The sequence below is a fragment of the Prunus persica genome, chromosome G5 (genome assembly GCF_000346465.2).
Source record: "Prunus persica cultivar Lovell chromosome G5, Prunus_persica_NCBIv2, whole genome shotgun sequence".
Classification (NCBI taxonomy): Eukaryota; Viridiplantae; Streptophyta; class Magnoliopsida; order Rosales; family Rosaceae; genus Prunus; species Prunus persica.
The window spans coordinates 15,911,400-15,928,754 of record NC_034013.1 but is presented as its reverse complement, the minus strand read 5'-3'; the positions used below and the strand labels follow the sequence as shown (position 1 = coordinate 15,928,754).

Sequence of the window (17,355 nt, the reverse complement as noted above, 5' to 3'; positions counted from 1 at the left end):
AAGAACATCCACAATTTTACAGAGAAACAAAATTATGAAGATAAGATGAAATCCACTAAGCCATAATGCACTGACCTTGGGTGAGGATTAAAGGGCTCACGGTTGGGACTGTCGTCAATCACCGTGAAATTTGGAGTCGTCGTGGATTGAGTGAGGCTAGCATTACTGGAGCGTATTAGACGAAGCTCCTCCAGTATTGATTTCTGCGTATCGGCCAGTTGGAGTTGCTGGGCAGAAAGCTGGGCGGATAGCCGTGCAGAAAGCTGGGCGGATAGCCGTGCAGAAAGCTGGGCGGAAAGCACCTCCGATAACTTCGTCAAGGCACGGTATTCAGCAGGGGTGAGATCAGCGGCCGCGGAAGGCATCGTCAGGCTGGGACTGCAGGGTTGAACGAGAATATCATTACTGCCGCTTAGTCGGCGAAGCAGCTCCAGTATTGATGTTTGCAATTCGAACTTTTGGGTTTTCTCCATCTCCGATATATTGACCGGAGATTTCTCCATCTCCGGTAACTTCCCCCGTGGATCATATTGGCGGGAAGTCATGGTCAAGACATGGCCTTTACCCGAGATGAGATCAGCGGCGGCGGCAGATGGCTGAGAATTTTGCCAATGCACCATGATACCAGATGATAAGGGCTTCGCTATTGAAAGGTAAAGGCAATGGGAATTTAGGGTTTGGGAATGCCGCTGTAGAGGGGAGTTTTATTATGCTTGGCTGGGGGTGTGATATGAGGAAAGTTTCGTTATGCTTGGTTGGGGCGGTGTGATTTTATTTATTTTTTTTATAAGGGGGCGTTGTGATATGAGGAAAGTTTCTAACTCGTGTAAAATTCTGGAGGCTGGCTGCTATTCTTTTTAATAATATTTATAATTAAAAAAACACACACAACTCATAAAATATGATTTATTTATCCTATTTAGTTTCCCTTTTTAAAATTTGTGTTTTTGTTACTTGTTTTATCATGTAATGTTTTTTGTTACCCGTTTTATGATATTTGAGTTTGTTACTCGTTTTATGAGATTGGAGCTTTAGTTCAACTCTATATATTCTTTTTTTTGCTTTATATATATAGATAATCTATCTGCGGTTCTCCTCCTTGGATCTTTCTTTGACTCAATATCTCTTTTTGCTTCGCTCTTCTTAATCAAAGGTGGCTACGGCGGATCTCTCTTTGACTGCATATCGGTTTTGCTTCATTGTCCAAGATAATCAAAGGTTACATTATGCTCTCTCATTTATAATCTAGTTTTTGTTATATTTTCTTTTGAACATTTGAGTAGTTTTTGTTCTGGCTTTTGAAACATTGATTGACCGACGATACATCTTTATCTGTTTTCTTTTGAAGTATGAGTAGTTTTTGTCTTTTGAACATTGATTGACCAACAATACTTGTTTATCAAACCAATAATATATTGAGTCTCAAATAACTTAGCTCATGTCAAGTCATTAAATTTAAACTATTTAAATTCCCACATAATTAATTTCATTTTTTAAATCTATATCTATCTATATTTTCGAAATCTCCACAGTTGTCCTTGTTAATGAATATACTGAAACAGAAGAAATTTCATTAAATAGGGATAAAATAGTACATTCACAATTTATTTAAATAAGAAAAATAAAATAAAGAGCACTTGCTGCAATTGGCCATGCAACTAGGAGACGTTTTCCAATAAACATAGATTCTTTACTCCGACAAGGAAATTTGAAACCATAGATTCTTTGTTTGATTCATGAGGGACAAAGTTTTTTTTGTGTGTGTGTGTGTGCGCTCAGGCTTGGAGATCTCTCATGGCCTTAAGGCTTCTAATGAGTCGTTCATTTGGATAGTTTTATCTGTTTTTGTGTCTGTTGCTTGTCCAGATTGACTGACTGTTGTCTTTTATTTTCTCAGTTTCACTTGTTGCCCAGTTTCCTCTATAACTTATTCGAATTTTTGTGGATTTTTTATTTTATTTTTTTAGAATTCTTTGAATTGGAGCGTCTGCCAAATTGAGGTATGGTGTTAATTTTTCTGCATATCTACTTACAAATTTGGTTGCCGAAGAATGGCCTTTTCCTTTTGGTGATTTGGACATGCAAATTATTGTATTAGTTTTTATTTTGTTGGAAAATTATTATATTATTGTTAAAACGAGTCTTTTTTATTTATTGACATTTTATGTTTCTAATATAATTAGAGATTTTTAGCGGTAATAAATTTAAGATTTTTACTCTTTGCTTTTAAACGGCATGCAAATTTCTTAAAATAATTTGAAAATTCACTTTCATGTGCTTAGGGTTCTTTTTTCTCTGGTCCTGATCCTAATTCTAATATTTCCAGGAAATGGAAATTCAAATTCAGTTTTTCGAGTACATCAATGAACAATATTTCGATACTGATGATTTAAGTGACATGGTTAAGGGTGCACATGTATGCTTTTATAAACTTTCCAGTAACTATTCAAGGAATGGAAGCTTGTATGATCATGGTGAGCTTATATTTAAGACGAACGGTAAAGCGAAAGATGTTTCCTTCTTGAATATCGGTGATGGGGATGAACAAGAGCAAATAGCTGACCAAATTTTTCATTTAACCTCAACGGTATCCGACAGAGTACTTCTCCGTCCATGGATGGTTGCATATTGCAAACATAATAAGGAGGATACGAGCGGATGGTGGACTCTTTGTTATGATAGATTTGACATTTCACTTTCTGATTGGAAATCTAAGGTAAATTCAAAAAGCCTTTCTGATCCAAACAAGGTAGATTTCAAGATTGGGTTTCGCTGCCTTTGTGATTACTGGTGTCGTACAATACGGTGAGTGTAATAACAATTTGTGTTTTTGATATATATATATATATATATATATATTTGTGTTATGGTTAACTTATGTATTTCATGATTTGACAGACAATTAATTAAAGCGATCTCTCACATTCATGATGAGGGGATTTTCCATGGTTCCTTGCGGCCAATGACGAGTTATGTTTTTGTGGGTGATACACTCAAGATAATGAACATAGGAGGAGGACGTATTGAAGGAGACAAGGTTGCTTTCAAAGACTTCACAGATTTAAGTTGGATGCTGCAATCTCTATTTCGACCGGTTTTGAGTTCCCATACTGAATGGCCGGAACTTACTAGTTTTCTTTGTTGTTTTAACACTAAAGTACAAGAGTAAGTACTTTTGAATTTTTTTATTTCTTAATTTTTGTGAAATATGGTATGTTATTACATGTGTTTATGAATTTTGTTTTTTTCTCTTTTCAGCTACAAAAAGTATGTTAAGATGCTAAAACACCCATTCTTGATGGCTCCTGATCGGAGGATGAAGTACTTCGCTGAACTTGATCATAAACTTAAAACCACGCATACAGAATTGCACTGTGAATTGAACTCAAAAAAATTTGGTGAGTTCTTCGATTGGAACACAACGGCAGCCATCGATTCTTTGGAATCGTTTTTAATTAAAGTTTTTAATTATGAGCCAGCTAAACCATATATGGGTCGGCCGTCAGACCTTCTAAGGTTCCTGCGAAATGTCTATGAGCATGTTATGGATCCTTCAACAGTGGACAATGAGGAAGTGGACATTGAGGAAGTGGAATTTGAGGAAGTGGACGCTGCTGTTAGAAGGCATTGGGGGGGTTTTTTGGATCGCGTTCACGTCCTGTTCTCAACATCTTATCATTAATGTTGATCATGTTTTGTTTGCGTTTGTTTATCTTGGTTTAGGTTATATATTAGAGATAATGATTTTCTGTTTAAAAGATAATGACTTTATGTTGGATTGGATTTTCTTAATGTATTACCTTTAAAAAGCTACTTTCAGCTTAATAATTCATAGAGGTTTTTTAGCATTTTGCCGTTGGGTTTGTCTGTCTCTCTTATGATTTACCACTACAATGACGTCGGCCTTGTACGGTTACTTAACAAAAATATTGCCTTTGGGTTTTATTTGACATAGTTTTCTGAGCATTACCTACTTCCGTCAACCAAGCTCAAGGGGACTAGAATCGTAGATGATGATGAGTGATGATGGAAGCTAATTTAATTTGGGGTGCGCAGTTGGTGCCAAAGGTGAAGAATTTCTTGTTGAGAATTGTCAAGGGCTGTTTACCCACGACACGAGGCATGCATGCCAGCTTAATTAAATTATGTTCTCAAGTTAAAATATGAAATGAATACAATACAATACATTATATGTATGTGGATGACCACCATTATATTCATTACCTTTACCTTTTGATATATTGTAACCTATATAATTAATAGCCTTTAACTCATAATTTGTGGGTTACCTTCCTATTATTGTAAGTCTATAAATCACGACGCAAGAAATTGGAGGCCCTGGATTGACCAGGTAAACGCAAGCATCAAGATCACGACACAAGTTATGCTCAAGTTAACGGTGTGATATTTGGGCCCTCAAGTGATGAGCCCCAAGAAGCTGTGCGTGAAAATCCAAGAGAAAATATCCAGAGGACCAAATTAAAGGCTCATATTGTGGAACTAGGAAGCGGGGCCTGATTTTTTTAAAATTTTTTTTAATGTAATCTCATGTTTCCTCTTTTTTTTTTCTTTTTTTAAAAAAGTGAAATAACCTATTTAGTAACCTGATTAGTCCCATGTTTCCTCTTTTTAATGTTTCTCCTTTTTAAATTAAAAATTAGGAATGAGTAAACATGTTATTAACCAAGTAATCTGTTTAATAACCTGTTTAAGATGACTCGAACTTGACACGATACGTTTATTAAATGGATCGGGTTTGAATCGAATATTTTTGACACGTTTATTATCTCGACACTACACGAACCTAACACGACCCAACCCATTGCCACGTCTACCTCCAAGGCAAGGCTACCTGAATAAAAGAATGAGGTCATGTTCTCCCTCGAAGACCAGTTGCTATCTAGCCTTATCCTTTTTGTGGGCTAATAAAAAGACAAGGTGTTGTGTGTGTTAAAAGGTGGGCCAATATTTAATTGTAGGGTATTTTTTTATATATTTATATATATTTAAGATTAAGTTAGAAAATCAGCCATGGGCCAGAGCTCAGCTGAGCCCCTTTGGGCCATGTTTAGTATGCCTCACTGGACTGGACTGGGTTAAATAGCATTCGAAACCCTTGTTTGGTAAGAGACGAGACTAACTTAAATGAGACTGTATAGTCTAATAGTGAAAAAAAATGTCGCACTCGCCTCGTCTAATACATTGAGCCTGAAAATTGGTTCGCTAAATAGAACATGTGAGTCCGACGCCTCTCTTTAAAAAATATTAGAATTTTATTTGTTTTATTCTTTTAGATCTTTGAATGGTTTTTTTTTTTTTTTTGCAGCAATTATTTTAATATATAAAAATCCTTAATTAAATTTAAATATTACAATAATTATTTTGATATTGGATTTGGAAAATCAAACTGTAGTAGTTTGCAAATGTTTGATATTTTTTATATAGAAACAAGTTTAATAATGCGATGCTTTCTTTATCTCAAGAAATTTTTACTTTGTCAAATTATATTTTTCAATTTAAAGTCAAAAGTCAAATATACAAAAATTATACATATATATATATATATATATTTTAACTATTGTTTTACTTGGTCCCTGAAAAACTTAGAATTATATAGAGTGAGCATAGCTCCTTTAACAATGTTTTGACCAACTAAGATTAATCTTGAGAAGCCAAAAAATAAATATCATAATTTTATTCTTCATAAAATAAAATAAAATAACAGAATTTTATTTTTTTCTTTTATTATTATTTTAAGAGATATTTAGTGATATACCCATTTCTAGCACTAATATTATAAATAAACCCTACATAATTGAATTCCTATAAACAAACCCAAAAAAAACCCAAAAAATGATAGCTGGCCTTATTGAATTTAATATTGATTATTAAATTACTTTGATGCCCTATTGAGTGCTTTGGGTATTTTTATGAGATTTTGGGGTTGAGCTTGTTTTAAGAAATTGATGGCAGTTTTGTAATTTATAAGAAGTTAAAAGCTTTTTTGTTATGTTGTAAATGGGCTTTGGGTGTGTTTCTAAAGTCCATTTTATGTAGGGTATTTTTATAATTTGGGCCCCCATATTGGGTATAATAGTGAATCTCCCTTATTTTAAATCTTCTTCTTCTTTTTTTTTGGTCAGATATTGTTATAAATCTTTGAATTGGGTTTCTTTGTAGCATTTATTTATATCTTCTAGGTCAAAAACCCCAATTAAATTTAAATATTATAAGAATTATTTTCTAGTCTGACACATCACCAAACATAGGTATTCATTATTTTTACAATCCATTTTCTTAGTCCGACACATCATCAAACATAGGTATTCACTATTTTTACAATCCACCTATGTTTGATGTTGTGTCAAACTAAAAAAAATTTATTTTATATTTAAAAATAATAATTTTTAAATAATTAAATGTAAGTTTTTTTGTTATTAGAATTACCAAATTGACATATACATTTCTTTTCCTCCAAACCAAATTGGCATGTACATTTCATATATGCAAAAGTTAGAAATACCACAATCAATAATTGGAATCTACAAAGAAAACATAACTTTGTTTCAAAGCATGACTCTTCTCTAGTACATCACATAACCTTAAAAACAAAAGGAGAAATAAAATCAACAAACAAATTGATAAATTAACTACAATACCACAATCAATACATTGTTAAGGCTGAATTATCATGCCTCAAATACAAATTACAATCACATAAAAAAGAAAACAACTTAAGAACTCAAACATAAATAACAAGAGTTGGCTAGTTATTTGCATTTCCTTGCCACTCATTATACATTTGGAAGGCCAAGTCATTACTCCAAGTAGTCCATTCATCCGATGCTCCAATGGTGCCAACCATATCACCTTCTATCACATTTTCCGTCTCTTCAATTTCATTTATTTCATGCTCTAGTGGATCCTTGGGCATCTCCCTCCTAATGAGATTATATAAAAGACAACAAGCCGTAATTATTCGACATTGTGTCTTTATTGGATAAAAAGATGGACTCCTTAGTATGCCCCATCTAGTTTTTAGCAACCCATTGCATTTTCTGTCCTGGGTAAGATGTTTGGTGAGGCTGGGGACTATGATGGGATTAGGTATGTCTTGCAGGAAATGGCTGCTCTTGGTGGGCAGTCTAATTTGGTTGTGTACAATACTTTGTTAGAGGCAATGGGCAAGGCTGGAAAACCTGGTTTAGCAAGAAGCTTATTTGAAGAAATGGTGGGATCCGGGCTGAAACAAATGAGAAAACATAGGATGCAAATTGCTCTGTCAAATGACAGATACAATCAATCACGGGCAATTGCAAACTCCAAAACTACAAATCTTTCTCCATAAAAAAAAAAAGAAGAAAAAAACAGAGCATGACTTTGCTTTGGCATGGCCAAAGAAAAAAGAAGAAAACCAAATAGGCCTCTAACTTCGGTTTTAATGAAGGCGATTGGAGGTTGATGATTATGATAATAATCATTGAATTCAATGGCTTTCTCAAGACTGATGTCAGTGAATACAACAACCTACAACAACAGAAAATAAGTATATGCTTGTACAAACCCAAATAAAACTACCATACTAGAAAAAATACACTCGTGAATTTTAAATCCTTTTGCAAAATAGATAATTACTTACGGGATTCACAATTTTGAATATCTAACACATCAGAACTAGATTACTTTAAAATGCTACCAACAGAAGCAAGGTATTGAAACCAACAGGCAGAGGATAAATAGATGCAGTACAAATTGAATCACCAGATCACCAACCAAGAAAAAAAAAATGGCAAACTCCAAAACTACAAATCTTCCTATGTGTAATCTTTTAGCACTAAATCACCAACCAATAAAAACTAAACCACAAGGATGCATCATCCTACATGAACCAGTAAGTTCAATAAACTCAGGATTCATGCCAATTATCATTAGTAAATTACATAAATAGTCTCGAGTGATTGACCTCTTTTTGAAAGGTGATAAGCTTGAGCATCCAAACTATTTCTTACCATCTTCAAATCTCGGAGTCTCACATGTGTAGACCATTTAAATACATTATATAGTAATGAAATCCATAAAAACTAAAACCACAAGGATGCATCATCCCACATGAACCAGTAAGTTCAATAAACTCAGGATTCATGCCAAAAGTCTAGTTTACTTCTGAATTTCTAGGTTTTCTAAAATACGTAATTAAAAATTAATGGCCAATTAACATAAAGTATATATATATATATATATCGCTACAGTAGATTTGTATTCTACAAAAATTAGAGAAGAGAAGAAGAAAATAACAGAGAAAAGGAACGAGAGATTCAGAGCTTTAGGTCAAAATTGTTGAGGAAATTGCAAAATTCAAAGAGGTGGAAGAAGGAATAAGAGAGGTTCCAAAGGGAAAGATCAGAAAAACTTGCCTGGGTCAAGATTCGAAGAAGAAGAGTCGATGTTGAACGAAGGAGAGGTGGAGTCGCAGAGGCGGAGTCGTGAACCACAACGAGAGGTGTGTTCAATATAGCGAAGGCTTATTTTGCGAACTCATTTTCAATGTCTCTGTATAAGGAGAACGAGTGAGGGGTATTTTTTACTATTGGGCTATATAATTCCATTTAAATTAGTCCCCTTTCTAACCAAACATGGGCTTCTTGTCCAATTTAACACAGTTCTATCTAGTGAGCCTTACCAAACATGTAGTTCTGCCCATAGACAGATCCACAGAGGAGCAAGTGTGGTCAAGTGACCCCTGCAACTCTGGAATCTGCCATTAGAAGGGAGAAAATTGACCCCTGCAAACTGCTCGATGAAAGTGAATATGACTGCTTGGTGGGATTGATATTTGATGCTTCATTTTGTATTTGGTTGATTAAATATTGATGGAAATATAAATTTAAGATCTTGAAGTATTGGGCTTGGGGAAAATTAAGGCATTCCCAGCTATTTGGTTTGCCTTGATTGACATAGATTTCTTAAGAAAACGAAACAACAAAGAGGCTCAATTAGTTTTTTTATATGAATTTTCGGTTAGCTTTTCTCCATTAATGGTTGAGTGATAGCTTAAAGTATCTCCATCAGACTCCCTATCCTCTCATCCCTAGCTGCTTTGGCTAAAAAGAAGGAAAATCCTCTTTCCAGCAGACTCCTACTTGTTTATATCGAGAAAGATGTGTTCGCTTATATTGATAATGAAACTCTAATGGGACATCTTCAGAAAATGAAAACTCATCGTGGACAGTTGTAATGTGGTTTTTTTTAATTAATTATAAATTATAAATTATCGTTTCATTTTTATGGGTTTATTTTTTTATATAATTTTTTTACCGTGTTAAATGTTGACCTCTGTAAGGAAAATTCTTGGATCCGTCCCTGATTCTGCCATTGAGACCCATAAAAAACTTCATGCATATTAATAATAATAAAAAATGTTATATTCACGCTCTAAGAAAAATAATAGGATCCATAAAAAGCTTCATTCACACTCATAAAAAGTGTCATCTTCAGGATCAAAAGTTCGTTCTACTTTCTTGTTTTCAGTTTTGAGTTAATTTTTTTTGGTAGGTAGTTTCAAGTTTGACTTGCAGATGAAGAGGAATAGAAGGGAGGAAAATGGAGAAAGAAACAATGCTTTGGGAAGGAAAAATTTACCCCTAAAAGACACAACGAGAAATAATGATTTTTTTCATCTAGCAATTGCAGAGAGAGAAAATATAAATAGAGTGGAAATATATTTAAGAGAGAGAAAATAGAGTGGAAATTTTAATTAAAGATTATTTTCAGTACATAATGATTTTAAAAGAATAAGAATTAATTTGTCATGTGATATTTAATCACATCTATTCATAGTGTCAAAACTGTATTAAAATTTGTGTAAAAAACATAGTTTTCACGGCTCCTGGAAAAAGCTGGCACTGAGTTAGGAAGATATGCAGCAAATGCCAAGCCAATAATCTTGATATAAATGCTTAACTATATGAAAATTACAATAACCCATAATCCAAAATTGACAATTACATAAGTAATTTCTGCGGAACTCATCATTCGTCGTACAGCTCTGCATGCAACAGCTTCTTACATTACAGGTTTTCTTTTTCTTATCTTCCTGGGCTTTTTCTTGTTGGTTTTTTCATGCTGCCTGGCACCTACTCATACTACATGGCGGTTACTCCAGCTTGGCTTCTTTCTTGGCCTCTTTCTGCAAAACCAAATAATTATTTCGAGAAACTAGACTCAAAGACTAAAAAACACTTATAGACATCAAACAATTGACTCTCTTGATTTAATGTCATTAAATAAATAAAAAGATTTCATTGTAAACACATTTCTTTCACCTTTGACACCGGCGAGCAAGAAACTCGCTACGAGCCACCTCCCACGTCAAAACATTCTCATCCTGAGTTGGTTCATGTTCATTCAGAGTGATTTCTTCTTCTTTTGGCTGATTCATACTAGTCATAATGTCCCCTTCTATAGGTTCATGATCCCCGCACTCACTGAGTAATGAGAAACCTTATTACATACAAAAGGTAACATAATTCCAACATACAAACACAATTATAATAATGTAAATAGAAGAAACGTGAAGGAAACTTACGGCGTAAAGCAGAACTCAAGGAAGAACCAATCACGGCCCTTGATATTCACAGGATGAATAGTTGACTGTATGGTCTTGATCATGGGTCTTTCTCCTTCTCCAACAACAATTTGAAACGTGGTGATACAAAGATATTGAACTTCAGGACGTGGTTCGCTATTGGGACTGCCAGTCATGACATGAAAAAAGTCATGGTTACCCAAATGAACTAAATACCCTGTCTTAAGCTCACAAAACGGCACTGGCGGACACACGATTTCCAAGCCACGCAATGTAAACAGTGGGCTTAGGGAATATGTAATGCAACCATGTTCACCTTTGTCCATCTTAAAGGAGAATGCTATAATCTGCTCCACCATAAGTGCATGTACGGCATAGATAGTGTCACCTATAACCACGGCCCTCCCTCGAAATGGGGCATAAGAAGCAGAAGTCACTTGACTCCATTGGTTTATACTCTCATGAAAAGCAACGACATTCGGATTTAGGTCGGAGTCCCACAATGAAAATAAAATAACGCCATAACAAACGGCATAACCAATTATTTCCATACGGATCCCATCATCATGATAAAATGGAAAAGAAGGCATTCGCTCCCAAAGGTTTTGGGCAGGATCATATCTCTCAAAGGAGGGCTCCTGAATTGGTGGTAAGCACACTGGAGATGCAATATAGTAAAGCTTGTCATACGCAGATACAAGAGTTGCTAGTGGTTTAGATGTTATGTTAGGAGGAAGAGATGAATGATATGACCACTTCTTCGTGTCAATACTATATCCTGATGGCACCTGCTTTAAAGGGTCATTATAACCGTTTTGTAGAAGGATGTATAATTGGGAGCGGTTGGAAATCCTGGCACCCTGAATGTAAAAACCGTCATAAAACTCTTGGTCAAGTTCAACTACTGGGGGTTCATGGGTGACTCCTCCATGTTTGAATGTAACTTGATAGATTGAATCAGTGTATCGGCTATCATAATAAGACATCAATAAATATACAGATCTATCTTCCTCCTGATTTACCGTCGATGCATCCTCCACCATAGAAAAGCTGGACAAAAAAGAGGGAGATATATAGAACAAGTCAAGCTAATATTTTCAAACACCAACCAACCTAGAGAGATTTAATGAATGAAGCAAGGTCAAAGCTGCACTATCTACTTTAGAGCATATATGCATAGAAACAAATACAAGCAAAACAGTAAAACTGGCAACATATAAAAATAAATTTCTCCATTTTGTAGATTATCATCATTAAATATTACAGAGTAATAGATCGATCATAGTTAAATGGCAAGTTCACTTCAATTTATAGAATATATGTATGCATGATCAGAATTGTAAAATATAACATCCGATTCCTCGGAAAATATAACACAGTTTTTGCAAGAAAACACCTCCAGAAAAATAGATAAAGCCCGAGCTGGTAATCCAATTCAAATTCAAGAATATGTAACACATGTGAACTGACTGGTAACAAAGAGATACAAAACTCCTAGCATCAAAATAGCCACACACAAAAATAGTCCAAGCAAGAATCTTTGAATATAATTAAAGATGAATGCAAAAATTAAGAAGATAAGATGAAATCCACTAAGCCATGATGCGCTGACCTTGGGTAAGGATTAAAGGGCTCACGGTCGGGAACAGTGAAATTTGGAGTCTTCTTCCTTTCGGATTGAAAGTTGATAGCATTACTGGCGCGTATAAGGCGAAGCTCCTCCAGTATTGATTTCTGCGAATCGAGCTGGGCGGATAGCTGGGCGGATAGCTGGGCGGATAGCTGTGCAGAAAGCTGGGCGGAAAGCACCTCCAATAACTTCGTGAAGGCACGGTATTGAGAAGTGGTGAGTTCAGAGGCGGCAGAAGACATCGTAGGCCGGGGACTGCCGGGTTGAACGGGAATACCACTACTGGCGCGAAGTGGCTCCAGTATTGATGTTTGCAATTCGAACTTTTGGGTTTTCTCTATTACATTGCCCAGAGATTCCTCCATATCCTGTAACTTCCACTGGGGATCATCTTGGCTGGAGGTGAGATCAGCGGCGGCGGCGGAAGGTTGAGATTTTTGCGGATCCCCCATGATACCAGATGATAGGGCCTTCGCTATTGAGAATGCAAATTGAGGCACAAAGAATTTAGGGTTTGGGGATGCCGCTGTAGAGGGGAGTTTTATTATGCATGGTTGGGGGTGTGATATGAGGAAAGTTTCGTTATGCCTGGTTGGGTGTGTGATATGAGGAAAGTTTCCAACTCGTGTAAAACTTCTAGAGGCTGTTATTCTTTTTTCTTTTCCTTTTGTAATAATATATAAAATAACTAGTTATTTATTAAACCGTACAACTCATAAAATATCCCTTTAAAATTTCATGTTTTGTTACCTGTTTTTATCATGCAATGTTTTTGGTTACCTGTTTCATCATGCACTGTTCCTTGTTATCCATTGTTAGCAACCTTCTCTCTAACCTTCTCTTTTTAACCTTCTCTCTTTTCCTTAGGACATGTGACACTTTGTTTATTCTTAAAATAATATCATTTAACTTTTATTTTTCAAATTTACCCATATTAAATATGCGCCATTAAATATTGCCAAATGCTTTTGAATTGCTACGCAAAGAGTACGTCTTTCTCAATTTCCAGATGACTGGCATAGTTGGCAATTTGGCAACTAGAAGAGTGTACAAGGTGCCTTATCGGACTCTATACGTTGACAACAAAGATGCCTTCGACATCCTTGCATCTCTAGGTTATTTTGACGTGTAAGGGAGCTGGGAAGAGGAAAAGTCATAATTTGTTAATGTGTTTATTAATGAAGGGTAAACTTGAAAAATAAAAACTAGTTTGTTTGTTGTATTAATGATATTGTTTTAAGGGTAAAAAAAAAGTGTCACATGTCATGAGGAAAATGGAGAAGACTCAAAAAAGAAGGTTGCTAGCATTCCCCTTATTCGGGTTTGTTACTCGTTTTTATGAAATTATGCATTCTCCACGATAATTAAAGATTAACTTCCCCTAAATTTGAGGATAGGTGAGATCCTCTTTAATAAAAGCCCTTGGATTAATCCAACTACACACATAATTATTCAGTCCCGCTAAATATGGGGACTTGTGAGGTCCTCTTTAATAAAAGTCCTTTGATTAATCCAACGGCACATATAATTTGTACTCTTAACCCTCACTCATGTTATCTGTTTTACTCAAATAAATCTTTTAAGTTAACCAGCCAAAAAAAAAAAAAAAGATTTAGGGATGCATATACAAAAACAAAACTTAACCAGCCAAATTAATCCTTAGCTAAAGATAACCTAATTAACAAAATTTCTAAGTATTTCGCTTGACAAAAACAAAAGCTTCGGAAAGAAAAGCAGAAAGTTTGCATAGACAGTCTCAGATGGGAACTGTTGACAATAGAAAAAGAAGATTAATCTGTATATATCAAAGCCTAATCTGTATATACCAGATTCGAATAATTTTGTTCATAATCTATATCCTTAAATTGTAGTTAGAGAAAAGTTCATATGGTGATTTGGGTTTCTCGACTTAAAATCTTTGGCTAACTATTTAAAAATCTGGGTCGTGCAAGTCTTTTTTCCTTAATTTATTTGCATCAAATCATCTGAAATGAGGCCATGATGTGAAAAAAAAAAATGTGCAAATAAGAAACAAGATCTATTATGAAAAATTAATGTCCATTTATCCGCAGTACAAAGAATCTCAATTCATTTTGACAATTATGATTCTGTCAACAAATTTTGGTAACTTTAAAATATCTTCTAATATACAATATCAACTAGACTTTCCATACAGAGAAAAAACTTAGTTGCAACAGGAATAGCACTATTTTGTCATCGCTTGACCAATAATATTATGTCATGTATAAGTGTTGTCACGCGTGTCACAACATTATTGATCGGGGATACCAAAATAGTGTTTTTCCTGTTTTATGGAAGTCTTTCTCATCTACACGAGCTTTTGTCACATTTTGAGCCTTAAATTTCTATCTATTTGATATGCAAAATAACGAATTTTCTACAAATATTCTATTTTGGCAAGAAATTGACAAAAGTTATTGCAATTTTTGGTACAAATAGATTAGTTGACCCTAATATTTTGCTATGTAATTGGTAATCGACCTTTTGTGATTGTTTCTGATTGAGGGTGTAATTATTGCATCGTTCAAAGACCCGAAAACAAAGTTTTCAATCAACCATTCTCAGACACTAGCCTCTTTGCACGCGCTTCTGCGCCTGCGAGAGATTTTTTAAAAAAAATTTAAATTTATTTTAGAATTAAAAAAGATAATGGATAGTTGTGTTCCATAAAAATAGGATCTATTATCTGAATTTTCTTTTAATTTTAATTTTTTTAATATAAAAAATTGTGAATTTACCATATTATCCTCATTTAATTAATAATTTTAATTCTTAATGTTTGCATTAACCAAGGGCATTTTCTGGTATTTTGAATGTTTCACCATTCTCTGCCTTTTGCTTTATATATACTAGCCTTTCTGCACGTGCTTCCGCGCATATTTTTTTTTTTAAAATTTTAATTTATTTTAGAATTAAAAAAGATAATGGATATTTGTGTTCCATAAAAATAGGACCCATTATCTGAATTTTCTTTTAATTTTACTTTTTTTAATACTAAAAATTGTGAATTTACCATATTATCCTCATTTAATTAATAATTTCAATTCTTAATGTTTGCATTAACCAATGGCATTTTTTGGTATTTTGAATGTTTCACCATTCTCTGCCTTTTGCTTTATATATATAGATAGATAGATTAAATTGAATTAGTATACACTAGCCTCTTTGCATGCGCTTCTGCGCCTGCGAGAGGCTTTTTTTTAAAAAAATTTATTTATTTTAGAATTAAAAAAGATAATGGATAGTTGTGTTCCATAAAAGTAGGATCCATCATCTAAATTTTCTTTTAATTTTAATTTTTTTAATATGAAAAATTGTGAATTTACCATATTATCCTCATTTAATTAATAATTTTAATTCTTAATGCTTGCATTAACCAAAGGCATTTTCTGGTATTTTGAATATTTCACCATTCTCCGCCTTTTGCTTTATATATATAGATTCATATGTATACCTCCTCTATAGGTAATTAACATTCATGTATATTCCTAGTCCATAGATAATTATACCTCCTCCATAGGATTGTAAGAAGAAAAAGAAGGAAGAAGATGAATAAAATGAAGAAGAAAGATTATAGGAAATTTATGTATTTATTTTCGTATCATCAGCTCGTGTTTATGGGATTTTCAAAATTAAAATGGATAGACAAGAAAATAATTTATAAATTCAAATCATAATTAACTAAAAGATCAAATATAGTAATTATCGGCCTAAAATTAATTTCTTACCCGTTTATGAATTGCAATTAGAATTAATAGTTGTATTAATTAGCTAATTATTGTGATATAAAAATAAGCCTTTCTCGATTTAAATCATAAGGGCATAATTGAAACATGAAAATAAATTTAAAAAGAAAAAATATATATGATTACATCATAAAATTAGAAAAGGAATGTAATCCTATGTGGCATTGAAGTTAATTAATTAATACTAGCCTCTTTGCACGCGCTTCTGCGCCTGCGAGAGGCTTTTTTTTTAAAATTTTATTTATTTTAGAATTAAAAAATATAATGGATAGTTGTGTTCTATAAAAATAGGATCCATTATCTAAATTTTCTTTTAATTTTAATTTTTTTAATATGAAAAATTGTGAATTTACCATATTATCATCATTTAATTAATAATTTTAATTCTTAATGTTTGCATTAACCAAGGGCATTTTCTGGTATTTTGAATGTTTCACCATTCTCCGCCTTTTGCTTTATATATATAGATTAAATTTGATTTTTCAGTAATTATGGAATTGGATGCTTAATTAGTACTAGCCTCTTTGCATGTGCTTCCACACCTGCGAGAGGTTTTTTTAAAAAAAAATTTAAATTTATTTTAGAATTAAAAAAAGATAATGGGTAGTTGTGTTGTGTGCCATAAAAATAGAATTCATTATCTTATTTTTCCTTTAATTTTAATTTATTTAATATGAAAAAGTATGAATTTACCATATTATCTTCATTTAATTAATAATTTCAACTCTTAATGTTTGCATTAACCAAGAGCATTTTCTGTTATTTTGAACGTTTTACCATTTTCTGCCTTTTGCTTTATATATATAGATACAAAGTTTTTTCTTGGATGACCTTTAATTATGTAACACGCCTCCTATATGAATCAAGCACAAGACATTGAACAACTGTTATTGATCTCTTTAGCCCAAAACACTAGACAAGACGACGACCCCATTCTCTTCCCAACACCAGGTACGTACGTAGGTCAAACTCTTCCCAACATCAGTTTGAACGGTTCTTTCTTATTCAAATTGGTTTCAGTTGTGTTTTGTATTTGAGTTTTAAACTCTCCACGATTTGCTCATGCTGTTAGCTTGTTTATAGGAGCATAACTCTACATTTGATTTGTAATCATCATTTTCTATATTCTAGTTGGCTGCTGCAAGTTCTGAGTTTGAAGGAGGTTGTACTGAGAGAGTGAGCTAGAGTATGGCAGATGGATTTAGATTTAGCAATGTTCCAGACGAAGTTGCCCATCGCATTCTTCCCTTCCTCGCCATAACAGACCTCACTCGTTTCGGCTGCGTGTCAAAAAGATGCAGAGAGCTTCCTCTCTCAGCTCCATCATTGGATTTTGATCTATCTGCCAGTGACTACACTTTTGCATCCACTTG

The 17,355-nt window shown here is 33.8% G+C and overlaps 1 protein-coding gene across 1 annotated transcript; it reads right to left on the bottom strand.

Annotated features, from left to right (window-relative positions):
• Window positions 9,988-12,667, bottom strand: LOC109949360. Its single transcript, XM_020564787.1, has 4 exons — window positions 12,198-12,667; window positions 10,586-11,635; window positions 10,323-10,484; window positions 9,988-10,186 (listed from the first exon to the last, which is right to left on the bottom strand). Exons 1-4 carry the CDS (start codon window positions 12,665-12,667, stop codon window positions 10,138-10,140), a joined length of 1,731 nt encoding a protein of 576 aa, XP_020420376.1. The 3' UTR covers window positions 9,988-10,137.

Excerpts from the sequence above, each read along its gene's own strand:
- LOC109949360 (XM_020564787.1), bottom strand. The coding sequence starts at position 12,667 with ATGGGGGATCCGCAAAAATCTCAACCTTCCGCCGCCGCCGCTGATCTC. Across the intron at positions 11,636-12,197 it reads CCCTTTAATCCTTACCCAAG|CTTTTCTATGGTGGAGGATG; the intron begins GTCAGCGCATCA and ends TTTTTTGTCCAG. Across the intron at positions 10,485-10,585 it reads CTTGAGTTCTGCTTTACGCC|TGAGTGCGGGGATCATGAAC; the intron begins GTAAGTTTCCTT and ends CTCATTACTCAG.